This window comes from Mustela putorius, unplaced genomic scaffold, assembly GCF_011764305.1.
Source record: "Mustela putorius furo isolate JIRA1106 unplaced genomic scaffold, ASM1176430v1.1 tig00000129_pilon_pilon_pilon, whole genome shotgun sequence".
Lineage (NCBI taxonomy): Eukaryota > Metazoa > Chordata > Mammalia > Carnivora > Mustelidae > Mustela > Mustela putorius.
In genome coordinates, this window is record NW_025421290.1 from 5,026,143 (window position 1) to 5,048,346 (window position 22,204).

Sequence of the window (22,204 nt, forward strand, 5' to 3'; positions counted from 1 at the left end):
AATTATCAGATAAAAAATAATTATAAATAACAAGGTGTGCTCATTTATAACAAGACTATTAGTGGGGGTATAAATTGGTACAGTTTTTCTGGAAGGTAGTTTGGCAATATATTTAAAATGTAAAATGAGGGGGGCAATATGTTTAAAATGTAAAATAAAAAACAAGTATGCAAGCCAGGGATGCCTGCTTAGGTAAGCATCTGCCTTAGGCTCAGGTCATGATTCTGGGGTACTGGTATTGAGCCCCACCTTGTTGGCTCCCTGCTCTGCGGGCAGCCACCTTCTCTCTCTCCCTGCTTGTGCTCTCCCTCTCTCTTTGTCTCTGTGTTAAATAAGTAAATAAAATCTTTAAAAAAAAAACATAAAATGGAATTTCTACTTTGATCCAGAGTTTCTCCAAAGATAAATAATTGGATGCGTGCTCATGTGTGGATTTGTGTTACAACATTATTGTAAAAGCAAGAACTGGAGGTCAGCCCTCATGTTTCCAAGTGGGGATTGTTTAAATTATTGCACATTTGCGCAGTGGCTACTATGCTTCCATTACCAAAGGAAGTTATACTTACAGAAATACTCTACAACATGTTAATTGAATGAAAAAAGTTGAAGAACAGAATATATGATCCATATATATATATATATATATATATATATATTTAAAGATTTTATTTATTTATTTGACAGACAGAAATCACAAGCAGGCAGAGAGGCAGGTGGAGAGAGAGGAGGAAGCAGGCTCCCCACCGAGCAGAGAGCCTGATGTGGGACTCAATCCCAGGACCCTGAGATCATGACCTGAGCCGAAGGCAGAGGCTTAACCCACTGAGCCACCCAGGCGCCCCCCATTTTTATATATATATAAAATATATGTATACACATACATATATATATATATATATATTTAAGATTTTATTTATTTATTTGACAGACAGAGATCACAGGTAGGCAGAGAGGCAAGCAGAGAGAGAGGAAGAAGCAGGATCCCTGCCAAGCAGAAAGCCCGATGCGGGGCTCAATCCCAGGACCCTGGGATCACGACCTGAGCCGAAGGCAGAGGCTTAACCCACTGAGCCATCCAGGCACCCCCCCATTTATATTTTTTAATAAATATGTTTATATGTACATTAAAACCTAGAAAGATATATACCAAATTATTATTATTTCGCATCGCTGGAGGACAGGATTATAAGAGAACTCTCCTTTTTAAAAATACTTTTGTGAAAAAAATTACTTTTGTGGTTGTTGAATCTTTTGTAACCAAAATGATTCTTATAGCCAACACAAACCATGAAAATACTTCCATTTTGGAAAAAATAATTATATCTTTTACAAATGGCCCATATTATTCTGGAACATTCCAGAATGCTGGAGAATGGTATCGTATCCCCTTACCTCACAAGTTAAACTTTTGAACTTGTGTTTTTATTTCTTTAAGAATAGGACAGTATTTGAAATTTTTAGAGGTTTATCCTGGACCTGGAATGGCTTGCAAACTTTTTTTTTAAGATTGTATTTATTTATTTGAGAGAGAGATGCTATAAACCCAGGGTGCTTGGGTGGCTCAGTCCGTTGAGTGTCTGCCTTGGTTGGTTTACTTCCAAGTGTGTGTGCAGTGAGGAGGGACAGAGGGAAAGAGAGAGAGAGAGAGATAGAAGCAGACTCCCTGATGAGCAGGAAGCCATGCTTCTATTTTCCTGCTGCTTTTGATATGATCATTTGATTTTTCTTTAGCCTATTGATATGGTAGATTCCATTAGCTGCTTTTTGAGTGTTGAACAGCCTTGCATACTGGGGATAAATCTTATTTGGTCATGGTGTATAATTCTTTTAAGTTTTTGGATTTGATTTACTAATATTTTGGTGAGTGAGGATTTTTGCGTCTATGTTCATGACCAATATTGGTCTGTCATGTTCTTTTCTTGTGACGTCTTTGTTTTTGTTTTGTTTTGTATTTTAGACTTTATTTATTTAAGAGAGAGTGAGCGAGTGAGAGAGCACAAGCCAGGGTGGGTTGGGGGAGAGGCAGAGGGAGAAGCAGACTCTCCACTGAGCAGGGACCCCAATGCCAGGATCAATCCCAGGACCCTGGGATCATGACCTGAGCAGAAGGCAGATGCTTAACCGACTGAACCACCCAGACCTACTTTTATTTTATTTTTATTTATTTATTTATTTATTTTAAAGATTTTATTCATTTATTTGAGAGAGAGATACAGGGAAAGCTCGATAATGAGGGGCGTGGACCATAGGGACAGGGTGAAGCAGATTCCTCACTGAGCAGGGAGCCTGACATGGGCCTCTACCCTGGGACTCTAGGACCATGACCTGAGCCAAAGGCAGCTGCTTACCTGACTTAGTCACCCAGGTGCCCCTGCATACTTTTATTTTGAAGCTAGAGTAGCTAGCATTTTCAGGTAAAGAAGCTTTGGGAAATTGTAAGGGAAGTAAACCAAAGTAAAAGCAACAGCACCCAAATCCCATAATATCCTTGAGGAAATCAGCTAAAAATATAAAATTAAACATGGGCCCACAGTAAAAAGTTACAGACATAAAAAATAATTATGTTGAAAAACTTAAAAAGTTATATGGATTAAACGACATGATATGAAGCACGCACTGGGAACTGACTGTAATTTTCAGTTTGTGTTCTGTGACCAAGTGGCATAGAGCTAAATGAAAAGATTGTTTAAATTCATCTAAGAATTAGATGAATTTAAATTCATCATTAAAGAATTTTTTAAAAAAGATTTTATTTATTTGACAGATCACAAGTAGGCAGAGGGGCAGGCAGAGAGAGAGGGGAAAGCAGGCTCCCTGCTGAGCAGAGAGCCCTGAGATCCTGACCTGAGCCACCCAGGCACCCCAAGAATGTTTTTGAAATCTTAATCTTAATGCAGCTGGAGATAGGAAAAGCAGCTTTTTAGAAAAGTATGAGGAAACTTTCATTTTGACTAACACAGTAACTAGATTTTTTTCCCCCCTTACCACAGGATTCCTGTTAATGGAGAAAACCCCAAACATCGGTCATGGCATACTTTAACACCAATAGCTGATGATAAACTTTTTCTATTTGGTGGACTAAGTGCAGACAATATTCCATTAAGTAAGTCAATTAAAGTTTAGCTTACAATTATTACCTCATTCTTTTTTCTTAAGTGTATTTGATATATAAGTTTCCTTCCTCCCTTCCTCCCTTTCTTCCTTTCTCTCTTTCTTTCATTTTCTGGTTTACATTTATCCCCAACTGTATGCTTTCATTAAGAATTAGAAGACTGGGGCACCTGGGTGGCTCATTGGATTAAGCCTCTGCCTTTGGCTTAGGTCATGATCTCAGGGTCCTGGGATCAGGCCCCACATCAGGCTCTCTGCTCTGCAGGGAGCCTGCTTCCTCCTCTCTCTCTCTGCCTGACTCTGACTACTTGTGATCTCTCTCTGTCAAATAAATAAAGAAAATCTTAAAAAAAAAAAAAGAATTAGAAGACCCCTTTGCTTTAGTACCTTTGGCTCTCCACGTTCTCCTGTTTCCTAGGTATATAGAAAAGGAAAGGTGGGAAGCTAGATGAATTAAAGCCCCTTTCAACTGTAATATTCTGTGGTTCTGTGCCTTCCTGATTTTTGATCCAGATACTTACATTGTAGCCTGGAATGGGGATTAGAAGAACAGTCTTCCCCAGAAGGCTCTGGAAATATAAGGTGGGAGGCCAGTTGCTCCTTTTTTTATTCCAGAACTATAAAGGAAGGTGCTTAGCCAGAAACTTTAAACTCCTGTCATTGCTGATTCCAATGGCTGTGGTTTTGTCATGCTGGGGTTTTGTTTTTGTTTTTCCAGCAGTAAAATTGTGCATCAGGATAGACAAATGACTTAAGAATATCCACGCTCTAGTTTGATGTTAGGTGTTTTGTGTTTTCTTAACTCAGTTTTCTATGACTAGAGAGGTTTTCATAAGAAACCTGATTTATACACTTCCATATAGGATCTGGAAACAACTTTTTATTTTTCAACAGCAATTTATTGATCATCAACTATTTGTCAAGCAACAAAGGGATTCCAGAGGCTGGCTAGGGAAACAGAGGAGTTTCTAGTAGGGGTATTAAGTATTGCAAATGATTATGCTTCTCCAATTTGAAGGTTTTTAATTAAAAGAGATTTGGAGTCTAATAAAAAACTAACATCTATTTGTTTCAGTAGGGGTTGTTTAATATCATGTCTTTTGAGCTTTAATGTTTTTATTATTATTATTTATTTATTTAAAAGATTTTATTTTTTTGAAAGAGAATGAGTGAGAGAGAGCATGAGAGAGGAGAAGGTCAGAGGGAGAAGCAGACTCCCCAAGAAGCTGGGAGCCCAATGCGGGACTCGATCCTGAAGTCCAGGATCATGACCTGAACTGAAGGCAGTCGCTCAACAAACTGAGCCACCCCGGCGCCCTGAGCTTTAATGTTTTTAATTCCTATTTGGTGTTTTTAGTCACGGACATGTGGGGAATTCCCTGTCCTAACTTAGTGCAGTCAGAGACCTCCTGTACAGACCCAGCTTAATTTCTGGGTATTACGTGATACCAAGAATTAATTTTGTTGACTATGATAATGGCATTGTGGCAATGAGATAACGGCATTGTTGTTCTGTAAACGATATATTTTTTAAAGTGATGTTTACTGAAGTATATACGGGGGAAATGACAGGAGAGCTAAGATTTGCTTTAGAGTAACTGAGCCACAAGAATAACAAAAAAGAGATAAATGGAGCATGTGTGACAAAACCTGGATAGTTGTTGAATTTGGGGTATGTGAGAGTGCATTATCATGGTCATTCTACCTGTGTATATCTCTGAAAATTTTTGTGAGAAGATATATATACACACAAAAAAAGACAGTTGTATAAATATAGCATATTTATACATATATATGTACATATATATATAAATATAGCATATAGGAAAAAGTTTAAATTTTATACTAAAGACCTAATCTTACTTTCTGAACTGTCATAATTGCAGGTGATGGTTGGATTTATAATGTCATAACAAATGGTTGGAAACAACTTACACACTTACCTAAAACAAGACCCAGGTAACTCTAGAAGTTAATGACTAGTAAAATAGTTAAGAATTTCTGAAGTATTAAAATATAGCACTGATTTTATAGTGTTTGACATTAAAATTGTAAATAATCAAGAAAGATATCTTTCAAATAAGCTAGATGTTACCTAAGTAGTTATCATTTTAATTATGTCTGATTGTTAGATATGGTCTATTCTGTTTTCATCCATGTTTGCATACTTAAAAATGTTACTTTTATGTAAATGTAATCTTGCCTGATAATATGAAAAGGCTAAGAAATTGGAAGTATCATATAATGTTAATATTTTTGATAAGTAGACAAGGATGAGGTTGGCTTTAGTAGTTATTTGTTTTTAGAAGAGGTTTTTTGCAATTTAATTAGAAGATTACTTTAATGTTGATCAAATAGATGGAAGATTATTATTTTAATTAACTGATGTAGTCATTAATATGAATTTTTAAAAAAAGACATGTAAATTATTTGTCGTATATTATAGAGTAAAAGTTGTAGAAACAATGAATGATCATACTGCAATTGATCCTTGACAACACAAGTTTGAATTGCATGGATCCACTTACTACATACATTTTTTTAAAAATAAACACAGTACTATAAATGTATTTTCCATATGAGTTTCTTAATAACATTCTCTTTTTTAAAATGTGAGTAATTGACACACAATGTTACATTAGTCTCAGGGGTATAACATGGTGATTCAACAGCTCTATACATTAACCTATGCTCACCACAGTTATAGGTGCCATCTGTCACTATGCAATGCTACTACAGTGTCACTGACTGTATTCCCATGCTGTACCTTTTATTCCTACGATTTACTCATCCATAACCGGAAGCCTGTATCTCCCAATCCCCTTCACCTGTTTTGCCCATCCTCCCCACTCCCTTTTCCTCTCTCAGTCATCACTTTGTTCTCTGTATTTGTAGGTCTGATTTTGCTTTTTATTTATTTACTCATTTTTTATAATTTTTTTTTCTCTAGCTTCCTTTATTGTAAGAATACAGTACATAATACAAATTACATACAAAATATGTATTAATTGGATTTATGCTATTGGTAAGGCTTCTGGGCAACAGTTAACTATTAGTACTTACGTTTTGAGGAGCCAAAAATCGTATGTCAATCTTCAGTTCTGGGGGCTATCACTGCTCCAACCCCTGTGTTGTTCAAGGGTCAACTGTACAAAGAAAACCATATTAGAATTGTAATACTTTTTTTTCTAATTTGAGAGAATAGTATAATAAAAATAAATTCTTAGGAAATTCAGAGTCAACACATTATAATCATTACAGTTAGTAATAGATTTTACTCTTTTGCATGCCATGTATTTCAGAAATTTTTTTGCTATAGATTATGTATACAAGTGTCAAGTTAACTGAGTCATGTGCATTTCAGAAGTTTAATAAATGACAAGTAACTTACTTGAGATAAAGGCATAAAGGAATTTGTATATCTTTCAGTGTCTATATTTATATTAATATGCATAAAACAGAGTTTATCATAATTACATACATGATTCTTATATTTTCATGTATAAAAATGCATTGAAATGTATTATTTTAGCAATTTCGATCTTTTGAAATGCATTTTTAACTTAAAGAGTTGTATATTAAAATATGGGAACCCAGTGTTCTAGTCCTTGCTCAGCTTTTTGGCTAACTAGCTTTTTGGCTTTGGGAAAGTCACTTAACAAAACTGAGCATTAATTTCTTCATGCTGCGAAATGAGGGAGTTGGACTAGAAAAGCTCTTAGTTCTCTTTCAGTTGTTTGAATGTATGACTGCAGTAATTTTGGACCAAAATGTTAGTAAGAATATGTTTAATTTTTAAATTGCTCCTATTTTATAACTCAATCCTTAATAAGTATTTAGAGCAACACAACTATTATTAATAATGATATTAGTTAGAACTGAGCTATGTAAAGAGATTTCTTTGAATTCAGCTGATGTGTCATGTAAATAATATGCTTTATTAGAATGTTTAGGTGATAAGTTTAGAGCAGCTGTGAGAGGACATAAACTATCAGTCTATAGACAAACATCAGGTTGCAAGCTAGATGTCACCAAAATCAAGGCAGGAAAGGCTTTCCAGTGTTCTTCGATGATGAAGTCCAGGCCAGAGTTTCCCTAAGGCAGATAAGACAGAGGCAGATCTATCTTCAGGTATGAGGTGAGGAGGAGAACAGGTGGGATACAGTTTAGTGTAAGGAGAACATATATATATATATATGTATGTGTACTAATTTTTTATGAGTGAGAATTTAATTAACATCTAAATACATTTTGTGCTGTTTCAAGTTATAATTTGAAATGTAAATGGCCCAATTCTCCTCTTGTAATCCTACAGCAGGGTTTCTCAACCTCGGCACAATTGACATTTTGGACCAAATTATTCTTTGTTACTAGGGGTGTCCTATGCCCTGGAGGGTGTTTAGTGGCATTTTTTGCCTTCACCCACTAAAGCCTAGTAGTACTGTGCCCCCCTCACACACACATCTGGAGTTGTGACAATCAAACTATTTCAGATATTGGCAAATGTCCTTTGGGGGCAAAATCAGCCCTGGTCGAAAACCATCATTTTGTAGCATTGCACTCTCTTCTCCAGGTCGCATCTTAGAGCAAGGCGTGGTTGAAAGGCCATCTCTCTAGCCATATCTAACTGCCTGGATAAATAGCTGTCAGCAAGGACCTTTTTTAATAACATGTCTATAGAAGAAGTCCAACATAGCATTGACTTATGGAGCCTCCAGTACTTCCTGATGGATCCCATGATTGTTGCCGAGGTTACACACGGCCTTCCTCTCCCAGAAATTAAATGTTCCTTGTAGTCCATTTCCTTTATCCAACTCCTCGTCCCCAAGCTCACACCATAATCTGGGTGTCAGTGAAGACTTACATCAATTTATGTTCTAACATATAAGTTGGAGAATTGGGCAGAGCATTTCCGAAACAAAATCCCTTATGACTCAGTTCTATCCTGGGTGCCGAGTGCAACTGTTATTGAATGTGTGAGTGATCGTTTGAGGAAAGTACTTGATGTAGCCAATTGTGCATAATCCTACTGTTTGCACTCGTGGGAGTTAAGTGAAAAGGATGAATGTCCTAAAAATAAGTGATGTGGTAATAAAATAAGTGATAATGTGTAACTGGGGTGTCTGTTGCTTCAATAATTTGGTCTATTAAGGGAAGTCATCAAAATTCAGAGTCAAAGCAACGACTTTGTAAAATTCTCAATTTATCTTCTAAAATTGAGAACTTTACATGTACCTTTTTGTCCTGAGATTTAGAGCTCCCCAAAGTACTGAATTTTATCAAACATATGTTTATGCTTTTTAAATTATGTGAAATTGGAGATGACTATGAACTATCAGACCATTTCTGAAAGAACATTAGATGCTCTACTCCTACGAAATAACTTATTTAATAATTGAATACATTATAGTGTTTTTTTGCATTTCCTTTTGTTAATTAGAGTTTTTGACCCCCCACTGGATGCAAAATACCATATTTAGGCATTTTTAAGGAGAAGCATATAATTAGATTTCCCAAGTTGCAGTGGTGTGCTGGTAAAGGCTTAAATGACTGCTTTCCAGGAAAAACAAAACAAAAAGCCCTAATTTGTAGTATTTTCTGGTGCCCACCATGGCCAATTTCAGGCTCCCACTGAGATGGTACTGAACGTGGATTTGGACAGAGACTTGGTTTCACCGAGCCGGTAAGCTCCTTCCAGCACACCACTGGCAAGTTTTGATCTAAGGACCTCACGTGTGACCTTTAGAAGATCCACACATGAGATAATTAAAGTAGTATATAGAGCAGTTTCTGTCGTAAGTCAGAAGATTATAAAATAAACATGGAAATCTTCAAAGGTGCTAACCAGGGAGGGTAACCGAGCCGGTTTGTTTGGGTATTTGGATGATTCCTGGAGATTTTGAACCTGTGCTTAAGGCCCTGAAAGAATGACTTATCATCTTAAGCATAAGAAATGGGGTGAGCAAAAGCCTACAGACAGATCAGCTTTTCTCTTAGGGGATGCAAATAATGAACTTGGGAGGAAGAGAGGGTTCATTGCAGGGGGAGGGGCCAAGAATTAAGAATTATGAGAAAAAGAAATAATTGTTGATCATATATATGAGGCTGAGAAAAATGGCACAGTTGCTTCCTGATCAGGACATGTCCGTGGTTAAAAACATTTCAGAAATATTATTTAACAGCCAAGTGTAGCTGAGAGAGACTAGAGACAGAAAAATAAGGAACAATTCTGGTATTCTGTGCCCAGAGTGATAAGTAGTGTGACACTGTTAGCGTGAAGGGATGGCCAACTTGGGTTTGTTAGGGGATGGGGAACAGAGAACAGGAAAGAAAAGCCAAAAATGATGAAAACAGGAACGTGGCAGATAATAATAAGAAAATTAGGGGAAAGTTCCATTTTTCAGCAATAGGATGATCAGTTCCTTTTAAATTAATTTTATTTCACTGATAATAACTATAAGATAAAGAGGCTAGAAAAAAGTTGGGGGATATAATAGAAAAGAATTATTAGGGGTCATCTCCTTAATTGATGTGATTTAATGAGAATTTAATGCTTTAGTGATTCTAGAGGAATCTTCAAAATCTCTTTTAGGATATGCCAAAAGTTCAAATTCAATCATGCCCATTTTGAAATAGATTAAATGTGAAGTTGTGCAGTTTAAAATTGATTTATATGTCATATATAGTTTCCTTCTTCATAGTATTTTACTCTGCTTATAATTTTCAATTATAGGTTATGGCATACAGCCTGTTTGGGGAAAGAAAATGAAATAATGGTATTTGGTGGGAGCAAAGATGATTTACTTTCCTTGGATACAGTAAGAAAATTTCACATCTAACTATTTCCTCTGAGTGGTTTTGTTTTTCTAACTAAATGGCTATTCAGCAGAATTGTTGCTATTCCCACATTGCCAAATATAGGAGAATATGAAATGTTACTTGATAGTGTGATTAATCTTCAGAATGAGTAGCTTTTGTGAAGTATTTCAGGATATTTTGAGTTAACAAATCAAACTCATTAGTTTGACTAATGATAAACCTCATTAGCCAAGTTATTAAGAGCTTTTAAAAGGTGACCTTCTTTTCCTGAGTCTCACGATAGTATGGGTGTTTGCAATTTTATTAGATTAAAATGTTTCCAAGTTATAATTGATATTTCATAAGAATATATATAATGTATACGTAAACTACTAAGTATAGTAGTAAGTCCCCATGAAATTGGTACCTCACCTAATAACTGGAAAATCAATGCTAACTTCTCCCATCAAGAAGAAAGTAGCTTGAAATTTTTAAGTGTACTTTCTTTTTACTTTATGTGTCTTTTGCCACAGCTTTACCCACCTTATATTTAAGAGTAAAGCATTGCAGTTTTAAAATTTGATAAAACTAAGGTCAAATAAATAAATGAAAAGCATTTGGAGAGTATTGTTCTTTCACTCCTTGCACCTTGGGAATTTCAGAGCAAGGTGGCCACGCTCCTATTGTGTTGTGATGGGACAGCAGCTCAGGACTGGTTGCTCTGGTTTGTGTAGGACATCTGGGAACAGCGGGACTCAGAACTGGCAGGGACAGGAGGCACCAGCCAGAATCCAGCCATTTTGGTGCCAGCACTCTCCCTGACATCTTTCTAGACATAGTTATCTCCAGAGTTGTGCCTGCCAAGTGGCGAACCCTGAAATGAGCTGGCTTCTCTCCAGGGGATTTGGTTTACTTTATAGTTTTGAAGCCTCCAATTTAAACGTTTCATACATTGAAAGTCTGAGAACTTTCTTTGGGTGAGAATTCAGTGTTTCAACAAAAAGATTAAAACCACGACTTTGCATTTAATTGAAAAGCGAATTTTGTGGTTTGTCTTCTTTTTCTTGGCACTAGAAATTGGTAGGATACAGAGTTTATCATTAAAACAGGAATCCTGATTAAAATCATGATCATAAATTATGAATTTCTAAAGGCTTATTTGAAAGGATTAGGGACATTTTTCTGTTGATTCTTCCACATTAACTTTTAGATGAGAGAATCATTATTCAAAAAATCTTCTGGGATCTGAGATTTCCAAATGAAGAATTCCCAGGGACTCCTGGGACCATTTGGAAAATAGAGACAAGATAAAGAGATTTTAAAGTAAGAGTCATTTGGAAGAGAAAAGTTATCCTTAAAAACAAAAAAGCTTGAAAATCACTATTTTTCTCATTTTGAGCTCATTGTTCTAAGAGAAAAACATGTATCTGAATTTTAAATTTGCAGTTGTATATGTTGTGGTTAGGTAAAAACTTGGTCACTGAGAAATGGTAGTGGCCTACCAAAGTTTGTGTGGCTAGCAGTGTGTGTATATGTATGGTTTGTGTGTGTGTGTATGAATAACTAGGGGGAGAGATTTATTTGTGCTTATAATTTCTTTTACATTTACAAAATAAAAATATTAAATTATTAATGCATTTTTATTCTTTTAAACACCTTGGTAATTCTTTTTTTATGTTGATTAGGGCCACTGTAATGATTTATTGATCTTTCAAACACAGCCTTATTCACTATTCAGGTAAGTAAATTCATTATATATATATATATATATATATGCTATATACAAATATACATATATATAAAGGAAGATGAAAGAAATTATCATATCTTATTAGTATATGCTATATATATAAAATAAATATTAATATATTATATTAAGGTATAATAGCATGTAATTATATGCTATTAAGATACGATAAGTAGGGGGTGCCTGGGTGGCTCAGTGGGTTAAAGCCTCTGCCTTCGGCTCAGGTCATGATCTCAGGTTGCTGGGATTGAGCCCTACATCGGGCTCTCTGCTCAGTGGAGAGCCTGCTTCCCCTTCTCTCTCTGCCTGCCTCTATCTACTTGTAATTTCTGTCTGTCAAATAAATAAATATTTTTTAAAAAAAGATATGATATGTATATGCTATTAAGATATGATAATTTCTTTCATCTTCCTTTTTGAGAAGTGTGATAACTTTTCAAGTAGTTTATGATTTGAATTTAGGAAAATGTTTATATCTTCCTAAAAGTATAATCAAACTTACAATAGTGAACCATACACCAATGTGATTTTTAAAAATTAAAATATATAGTACAAGCATATTTTTTATATGGGAATATTAAACTTACTATATTTCCTTGATTCTAAGCCTGAAATATTTCATATTTTAACTTCTTTTTTTTTTTTTTAAAGATTTTATTTATTTATCAGAGAGGGGGGGGGGAGAGAGCGAACACAGGCAGACAGAATGGCAGGCAGAGGCAGAGGGAGAAGCAGGCTCCCTGCTGAGCAAGGAGCCCGATGTGGGACTCGATCCCAGGACGCTGGGATCATGACCTGAGCCGAAGGCAGCTGCTTAACCAACTGAGCCACCCAGGCGTCCCCATATTTTAACTTCTGAAATCAGAGTGTGTCCAATAATAGACACACATATATATGCAATTAATTTAGTAGAATTTCTCTCTCTCTCTTTTTTTTTTAACACCAAAGCTGTTATAATTGGTGGTGTGACTTACGATGTCTTCGCTCATACATTCTTGCTTTAAAAGGAGTATATACGAGGTTTAGTTGGAAGATAGTGAAAAAAAATCCCATTTCTTGGGGTGCCTGAGTGGCTCAGTGGGTTAAACCCTCTGCCTTCAGCTCACATCATGATCCCAGGGTCCTGGGATCCAGCCCTTCGTTGAGCTCTCTGCTTAGTGGGGAGCCTGCTTCCCCCTCTCTCTCTGCCAGCTTCTCTGCCTACCTGTGATCTCTCTCTCTCTCTGTCAAATAAATAAATAAAATCTTTTTTAAAAAATCCCATTTCTTCTTGTGAGGGTCAGGAGGAAGGATTTGAGTGAAGTAGAAGTTGCTCAGTGACCAAGTTTGTTCCGTTTTGTTTTGCTTTTTAAAGATTTTATTTATTAGAGAGAGAGAGAGAGAGAGAGAGAGAGAAACCGACCCCTCCTTCTATTACTGCAATGGTTCCTTCTGTGACTGCATGTTATATAATCTCATAGGGAACTTCAAAAAGTAGTAATGCCTGTGTTCCCCGCCCATGTGTTATGATTTAATTTGTCTGGGGCAGGGCCTGAACTTAGGAATTTTTGGAAGACCCCAACATAGTTCTTTTTTTTTTTTTAAAGATTTTATTTATTCATTTGACAGACAGATCTCAAGTAGGCAGAGAGGCAGAGAGGCAAGAGAGAGAGGAGGAGAAGCAGGCTCCCCACCGAGCAGAGAGCCCGATGCGGGGCTTTATCCCAGGACCCTGTGATCATGGCCTGAGCCGAAGGCAGGGGCTTAACCTACTGAGCCACCTAGGTGCCCCATAGTTCTAAAGTGCAGATGTCATGATTATACTGTCTTGTATTGTTACTTAACTTTTGCTGTGAACATAACTACTTTCACTAAGTAGACTGTAAGTTCTTTATACGCAGGGACCAAACAATATAGTATTCAAGTGCCTGCCATGGGAAGGCACTATACTATGAAGTGAAAAGTCATGCTCTTTCCCTTAAATTGCTAGTCATATAGAAGGCAGGTGTTCAACAACTGTAAAAGAAAAATAAAATTGTTTTAAGAGAAGCATATACGAAGTTAATAGGACTACTGACAAAGAAGACCTTCTACCCATGTGGTTAAGATGGTGAGGGGTAGGGGAATCTTTGCAGAAGAGGAAAAGTTTGAGACAGTTTGCTACAAACAAGCAGTGCAAGGGTGTTAGTACAAGATACACAAATATATATGTCCTGGAAACTGAATTCTTGAGCGTTCCCAGACATATGCATGAGGTAGGGAATTGGACAAGAAATCAGAAACCGTATATCATCTAGAGCCTTTGTGTTTCATGCAGATGAATTTACATTATCTTGTGGGAGATCAAGAACCACTGAAAAATTTGGAGCAGAGGAATGAGATGATCATATTACAAATAAGAAAGCTCCTTTGAGAACAATGTGGATAAGAGATTAGAGGGTTATATGACTGTGTAAGGAAAGTTAATAGAGTCTTACAGGGGTCAAACACAAAGTGTGGGACTGATCTTGAAAGTGGCCATGGGGCTGGTGAAGGGATGGAGGTAGAATGGGCTTGGTAGGAAAAGAAGAGGGAAGAATTAGTAATAGGGAGTCTATGAAGATGCGTTTGAGTATGAAGGTGGGATGGCTTAGAAAGATGAATTTGGTTTGGGACCTTTTGAGCTTGAAGTACTTATGGCATCTTTAATGGAGCTATTCATTAACTAGATAAGTATATGGAGAGATATCTGTGATAGACATAAAGAATCATTGGAGGATAGGGACTCTCGGGTGGCTCAGTTGGTTAAGCATCCAACTCGTGATCTCAGCTCAGGTCCTCATGTCAGAGTCATGAGTTCAAGCCCCATGTTGGTGCAGGGAGCCTACTTTTAAAAAAAAAATCATGGGGTTGCCTGGGTGGCTCAATCAGTTAAGCACCTGCCTTTGGCTCAGGTCATGATCCCAGTGTACTGGAATCAAGTCCCACATCTGGCACTCTGCTCATTGGGGAGCCTGCTTCTCCCTCTGCCTGCCACTCTGCCTACTAGTGCGTACTCTCTCTGTCAAAGAAGTAAATAAAATCTTAAAAAAAAAAAAGAATCACTGAATTATAAATGGGCTTGTGTAGCTCTGCCTAAAAAGAATTTTAAGAGTAAGGATGAAGCCAACAGGGTGCCTGGGTGGCTCAGTGGGTTAAAGCCTCTGCCTTTGGCTCAGGTCATGATCTCAGGGTCCTGGGATAGAGTCCCATGTCGGGCTCTCTGCTCTGCAGGGAACCTACTTCCTCCTCCTCTCTCTCTCTCTCTGCCTGCCTCTCTGCCTACTTGTGATCTCTGTCTGTCAAATAAATAAATAAAATCTAAAAAAAAAAAAAAAAAGGATGAAGCTAACAACTGAGCGCTAAGAACTCAATATCTGAGGAGTTAGAGGAAAAGAGGTACAAGAGAATAACCAGGGAAGTGAAAGGTGAACCAGGAGATACTGCCAAGAGATACTGGAAATGAGAAATGAAAAACGGAGGGAGGAAAGAACTGAAGACAGAGAGACTACTAACTGTAAAGAGGTCACAGAATATCTGGATCTAAAAGTGCTATGGTGTTTGGCCATAATCATAAGGATCATTTCTCCCAAGCAGCACCAAGGCTACAGGAAGAGTGAGGAGCCCGTTGACCCTTGAACAGCACATGTCTGAGGTGCACAGGTTCACTTGTACACAGGCTTTTCCCCATAAATCCACACAACACTGTAAATGTGTTTTCTCTTCCCTAGGATTTTCTCTCTCTTTTTTTTTTAATTTATTTGAGGGATGCCTGGGTGGCTCAGTTGGTTAAGCAGCTGCCTTCAGCTCAGGTCATGATCCCAGAGTCCTAGGATCGAGTCCCACATCCGCTCCTTGCTCGGCAGGGAGCCTTCTGCACCCTCTGCCTCTGCCTGCCACTCTGTCGGCCTGTGCTCCCTCTCCTCTCTCTCTCTGACTAATAAATACTAAATAAATATTTGAGACAGAATGAGCAGTGGAAAGGGTCAGAGGGAGAGCGGGAGAAGCAGATTTTCCACTGAGCAGGGATGCGGAACTTGATCTCCATAACCTGAGTGGAAGGCAGATATTTAACCCACTGAGCCACCCAGGCGCCCTTCCCTTTTTTTTTTTTTTTTAAAGATTTTACTTATTTATCAGAGAGAGAGAGAGACACAGCAAGAGAGGGAACACAAGCAGGGGGAGTGAGAGAGGGAGAAGCAGGCTTCCCGGCTGAACAAGGAGCCTGATGTGGGGCTCGACTCCAGGAACCCTTGGATCATGACCTGAGCTGAAGATAGACGCTTAAGGACTGAGCCGCCCAGGCGCCCCTTCCTAGGATTTTCTTAGTAACATTTCTTTTTTCCCCGTTTCCTTTATTGTAAGAATACAGTATATAACATATAACATACAAAATGTATATTAACTGAGTATGTTATCCATAAAGTTTCCAGTCAACAGTAGGCTATTAGTAATTAAGTTTGGGGGGAGTCAAAAGTTATGTGTGGATTTTTCTGCTGCATGGGACCTGGGTGCCCCTAACCCTGTCGCTGTTGAAAGGTGACTGTATTTGTTTATATGCTGGGAAGCAGCAGCCAGTTGTTGGAAGCGCAAGAAAATGAAGGAAAAATTGTCAGAGCAGGGTCTTGAGAAGATGGATTTTAGTCAGCAGCTAACTGAATCAGTTGTTGAGGAAAGAATGCTTTAAAATGAGGGAAGTAGGAATATAAAGGCAGAGGAATTTGTTGGCTGGGGCGTGGGGGACAGGGCGCTGAGAAAGTTGTAGTTGGTAGTGAGGTCGTCGGGGAAGGAGGAGAGGTGACATACGAAGGTAAGAGGCGCGGGGAAGACTGGAGATCCCTTCCGCGGTGGCTTGGAGAAGGTGTGGTCGAGGACCCGGTCACACAGCCGAGCACTCGCGGCCCCGCCGAGGCTGAAGAGAACGGGCCGGGAGGGCAGGTCAGCCCACACAGCCTCCGCTGCAGCCACACTAGGCTGCGGGGTGGGCCGCGCGGGAAGGACGGGGCGCCGAGTCCGCCCCTGTGGGAGCTGAGTGTCACCGAGGCCCGCGGGGCGAGGGGTCCAGTTGCGGGCCAGAGCACGAAGTGCAGACGCACTGGGCGGGCAGCAAAAAGAGGTAAAGCCGGGGGCGCCTGGGTGGTTAAGCCTCTGCCTTCGGCTCAGGTGGCGATCTCAGGGTCTTGCGATCGAGCCTCGCCTTGGGCTCTCTGCGCAGCGGGGAGCCTGCTCCCTCCGGTCTCGCTGCAGTAGAGGATGGACGTGGAAGATCTCGGAGGCGGCTCTGTCCTGAGTGAGGTTCGGAAGACCAAACGGGTTTTCCACACGAAGTCCGCAGGGACGGGGAGAAGCAATCGGTTAACAGAGGCGAGCCCGGCCGGCGGAGGGAGCGGCCCCGGGGCCGCCGAGGAGCGCGAGCAGCGGCCGCAGCCCCTGGACGGCGCTCGCCGAGGCGCGGGCGGGCTGCGCTCCTCTCCGGAAGGCTGCGCGGAGCCGCGGCCGAGAGAGCAGTTAGAGCGAGGAAGCCGAGGAAGCCGGCGCGGGCAGGGTGTTGGCCGTGTGGCCGCTGCTCCAGAAAGCACGGAGCTCGAATGGGCGGGGAGCGGTGGTGGGGAAGAGGCCCCGGCGGAGAGACGCGGGTAACCGGGAGCGCAGGCCGCCGGCGCCGGTGTCGGCGGCTGGGACGGAGGCGGCCCCCCGCGGGCTTCTCCGGGGCACCCCCCGCCCCAGCACTGCATCTCCCCGAGGCCAGCACCGGAGCTAGACTGCAAAAGGGGCGCCTGGCTCGCTCAGGTCGGTGGAGCCCCGACTCTTGATCTTGGCGTTGTGAGTTGGAGCCCCACCTCGGGTGTGGAGGTGACTTTTAAAAAGTCTTTGTTTTAAAAGCCTTGAATTTAAAACTAAACCAGCGGGAATTGAGTGGCTTAGTGTGAGGCATATCCACCACAACCTGCCGCCCGCAGCGCAGCCAGAGCCCTCTCTTTATTTTAAAAATTTCAGTCAGAAGACATTAGCACTTACGGTGTTGAGACAGTGGGGGAAAGAAAGACGGCTAGGATGGGTGCGCCGCGGTTCCTCCTCTCAGAGAACTGACATGATCTGATGGATCTGGGGGGTCCTGCGCATCGTACACGCACGCCGTTACATACATAGTTTTAAAATACCTGTTATTTATTCTGATAAAAAATAAAATGTGTCTACCAAGAAAACTCATACAATATGAAAAAATATATGGTTAAAAAAAAAAAGCTGTTAGCTACAATGATCATTGTTAGCAGTTTGATGTTTCTCCTTCCACACTTTAAAATGAAAAATGTTGTTGATTTAACCATGCTAAGAAGTCCCTCAAACCTTAGCGAAAGCAGTATACACAGGGTGTGTGTGTGCGCACTCACTTGGGTATAAAGGGTCAGATTATGCATCCTGTTTATAGTCTGCTTTTGAAACTCAGATTGTGGGCATATTTTATGTAGATATATAATCATTCAGTGAGTTACAGATTTACATTTATGTTTGTAATGGCTATACAGTATTCTATTTCGTGGAAGTTATAATTTACTTACTAGTCTATTTATATGTATTCAGGATATCTAAAATTTGGAGCTATTATAAAAAATTATGTGTATAATATTCTTGTATATGCTTTTGGAAAACTTGCATATCTTCTCAGGAGGAAATTCCTACAAAGGATGTTGGTGGATCAAGGCAAATGCACATTTTACACTGTGATGCCCTTAGACTAACTGCAGATTCCTTACCATGATGTTCCCAGCCTCCATGGATCTCTGTACCTCATTTCTTCGCATGTCCCCTGACCCCTCATACTCTGCCAGAGCTATATTTGAACCTCTCAGTTGCAGTTTCTGTAATAAATCTTATTTCTCATTTCTAGGGCTTTGCAGGTGTGGTTCCTCTATCATGGAATACTTTTATTTGTTGAGACCCTCAGGGTCTCAGCTTGGACGTCCCATCTGGAAGGTTTTCCTTGCTGCAGTTGTCCTGGTTATTCTTTCTCTCTGAGTCCCCTAGAATCCTGTACCTGGCATGGAAATTTCATGTTATCCTAGTCACAACATTGTTTATCTTCACTAAATTGTAATCTCCTTGGAAGGTGAAATAGTCGGGGGCCCCTGGGTGGCTCAGTCAGTTAAGCATCTGCCTTTGGCTCAGGTCATGATCCCAGGGTTCTGGTATGGAGCCCCAGCATCAGGCTTCCTGCTCAGGGAATCTGCTTCTTCCTCTCTGTCTGCTCCTTCCCTTCTCCCTTTATGCTTTCTCTCTGTGTTTCAAATAAATAAAATCTTAAAAAAAAAAAAAGTTGAAATGGGGGTTTCCTCAAAATTGGGCTTCCTCTTCCTAAGTTGTGTACACAAATTAATACTTGTTGTGTCAGTGAATGAACAGTAATGACGGAGTCCATCTGACTCTCCACTCCACCTCCCCATGGTCGTGGTAGGGGTGCAGGAGTTCTTGTGTTACCAGAGTGGCTAAGTTAAGTTTAAGTCAAGTGTAGGATTTGTGTCATTTGCTTTTCATTCTCCTTAGAGTTGTCACAGGGTAGAGAAAAAAGGCTTCATGAAAGTAAGGAAGAAGATTGAAATATCTAGAGTGTAAGTCCTTATAAAATTACAACTGGGGTTACCTACAGCAGAATCAAATGAATCTATCTTTACAAGATTTTAAAAAGATTTACTTACCTTTTTGATTAAAAGTTTATGCATTGGGGCACCTGGGTGGCTCAGTGGGTTAAAGCCTCTGCCTTAGGCTCAGGTCATGATCCCAGGGTCCTCTGATGGAGCCTCACATCAGGCTCTCTGCTCAGCAGGGGGCCTGCTTCCTCCTCTCTCTCTGCCTGCCTCTCTGCCTACTTGTGATCTGTCTGTCAAATAAATAAATAAAATCTTTTAAAAAAAAGTTTATCCATTGAAATAGATGCTTTCTTGATAGTTCACAAGCAAGTTTCTCTTGGTTTTAAAATATGAAATCCTCTTCAACATAGCTGAAGATAAAAAGGGAACTGTATTTGGAAGAACACACTGTCTAGGAGAATCAAAGGCAACAAGTGAACGAGGTACCCAGAAAGGGTGGACCTTAGGTGGTCTCTCTTGGGCTCTTTCTATATTGCTGTTCCCTTCATTCCTCTCCTCAGACCTGTTCTCCCTGGGTCAGTGTAAGTGGAGTGTGCCAGTGCAGTGAGTTACAGAATGGGGAAGGGGGAGGACCGGGTCCTGCGGCATAAAAATGGTTATTAGATAATTCACCTTAGGGTGATAGAAGAAAAAGATTAGTTCTCAGAGAAGATTAAATGATTATTGGACTGGAAGGATAAATGAAAAAAACATCTGCTATAGACTACACTGCTTTGATATTAAGTCTGAGTCTTTTCTGCTTAAATAACATTACGCACGGTCCATGGTAAATTGTAATTTCTGTTTCTATTGGATTTTGGCCAGATATGGCCTCTATGCTATAAAAATACGCAATTACTGTGGTGTTCTGGGAAGAACGTGTATCTTCTCATGTTCCAAACAATACAGAGGAAATACATTATCATGTAAAAATTTTATAATCATTTTTATGAAGAATACTTACCTATAAATATTTTATAACTTCAGGTTCAAAAACTAACAATTCTGTTATGTTTTGTTTACAGGTCATGCCTTGACTGCATTGGCAAAAATGCTTTAATTTTAGAAAGTCAGATATCTTTATTACCTCCTAAACTTCTGCAACAAGTAGTCAAAAAAATAACATTTTGGACTGCAGCAAATCACTGAGAAGAACAAAGAGCCCAAAAAGAAGAAACAGAAAATAAGTATCAGTGGATCACTAGCAATTAAATTGTTATATACTCTATATATTTAACATGTGTAAACATTTTAATCAGACTGTATATTTACCCCCCAAATTGGAGGCTTTATTTAGAAGATAAAATCTGAAGCAAAAATGCTATGTTAAAGTGATTATATGTCATGGAATATATGGGAATAAGATGTGAATGGAAAATTAATTTATATTTATATTTGTAAACTAATTTCCTAATAAGCTGTAGGAAGAAATATACTTTCTGAAAGTAAGTACAGTTGTAAGAGATTTTTAACTCACGGTGTACTCTTTACCGGAAAGTTTATATGAATTTGACAAGAATGAGATAATAACCCAAGGACTCTAGAAATCCCCCAACACAATAATAGATAGATAGATAAAAACACTATACATCAACTTTCAGAAAGAATGGATTTTCTCAAACCACTTTAAAATTATCTACAGCTTCTCATTAAATAGCCCAGTTATTTAAAAACATCTCTCTGAATAACTGATCCATCTGGGCAAAATGATAAAATGGGCAAACACTAGTATGTGTTCAGTACTGGCCTCCTGCCCTTCAGTGCTTACCTAGCAAAGTCTCTCGTTAAACATAACCATAACTTTTCCTCACCTTTACTTGAGGAGCAGAATAAATGTCTTCAACTATCTCTCCATTACCCGTAAGTCATTAATTTGTCCAAATTGGTAGATATAAAGACCATGTTTTAAAATATCTAAAGTGAAGGTATATTTATCATACAGACTTTGAAATATTGAGAAGCAGTAGATATATTAACTTTCCAGACACATTAAAATACATTGTTGCCTTGGAAGAATTCTCCTAAAGTAGTTTCTGTAAGTAATGAAATGAGATGGTCACCTAATAATTTGCCTGCATAGAAACCCTACTGTTCGGCCCATACCATCCTACAGAGCTGGTCCTCAAAGACCCACCATATTGGAAATATGTTCTCTTTCTATTGACTGTCAGTATTAACTGCTTCTACGGAAATGGCCCACTGTCTTTGTCTTTATATTCCTTCAACCAGTACTTTTGCCATAATTAAGAAATTACTCATATTATCAGTTATACCCTTCCATTGAATTACTAATAACAATGAATTATTAAAAAGCTTAGTACATGAAATTATTCTCCATAACAGCACCATTCAAGTTATCCCTAAAATTTAAAACATTAGAGAGAATATATTTCTATATTGAAATAATATGTAATTTATAATAATTATAGTAGCTAATTAAATTTTACAGATATATTATATATATATATATATACACACACACCATATTTTGGATGTGTAAAGCTTTTATTTATGTATTGAAATACTTTGTGCTTACATTTTATTTATTATATGAACTATATAGATATACTATTTTCCTAGTTTCATTAGTGTGAACCAGTCACTAGAGTTGATGGTGCAAACTATTTCAGTGTAAGTTTTCTTTTTTTAATTTTCTTTACTATTTTTAGGCTGAATAACAGATTTAGAAAACGAATCTCTCAGGCAATATACATCTTAGAATTAATTATTATATGAACTTCTGTTATCAGCATTTTTAAGGGAAAAATATCAAAACCTATTCAACTGTGATAGATGAAAGTGAATGGAATGAACATCTTTTAAAATGTGGATCATGTGAATTTAAATTCTAGATTATACAGATGCCTTCTGTAGCCTCTTAGAAAAGCACTTCCGGTTTGAAATGATTTACTTTAAAAAAAAATGT

The 22,204-nt window shown here is 38.8% G+C and overlaps 1 protein-coding gene across 1 annotated transcript in view; it reads left to right on the forward strand.

Moving 5' to 3' along the window:
• The window catches only part of KLHDC1 (kelch domain containing 1), a 52,456-nt gene extending 30,776 nt beyond the window's left edge, over positions 1-21,680 (forward strand). The window contains exons 9-13 of the mRNA XM_004738735.3: positions 2,991-3,103; positions 4,998-5,070; positions 9,845-9,929; positions 11,595-11,647; positions 20,304-21,680. Of these exons, the coding sequence (XP_004738792.2) occupies positions 2,991-3,103; positions 4,998-5,070; positions 9,845-9,929; positions 11,595-11,647; positions 20,304-20,427 (448 nt within the window). The 3' untranslated portion in view covers positions 20,428-21,680. The remainder of the gene's footprint in view (positions 1-2,990; positions 3,104-4,997; positions 5,071-9,844; positions 9,930-11,594; positions 11,648-20,303) is intronic.
• Positions 21,681-22,204: the final 524 nt, after the last annotated feature.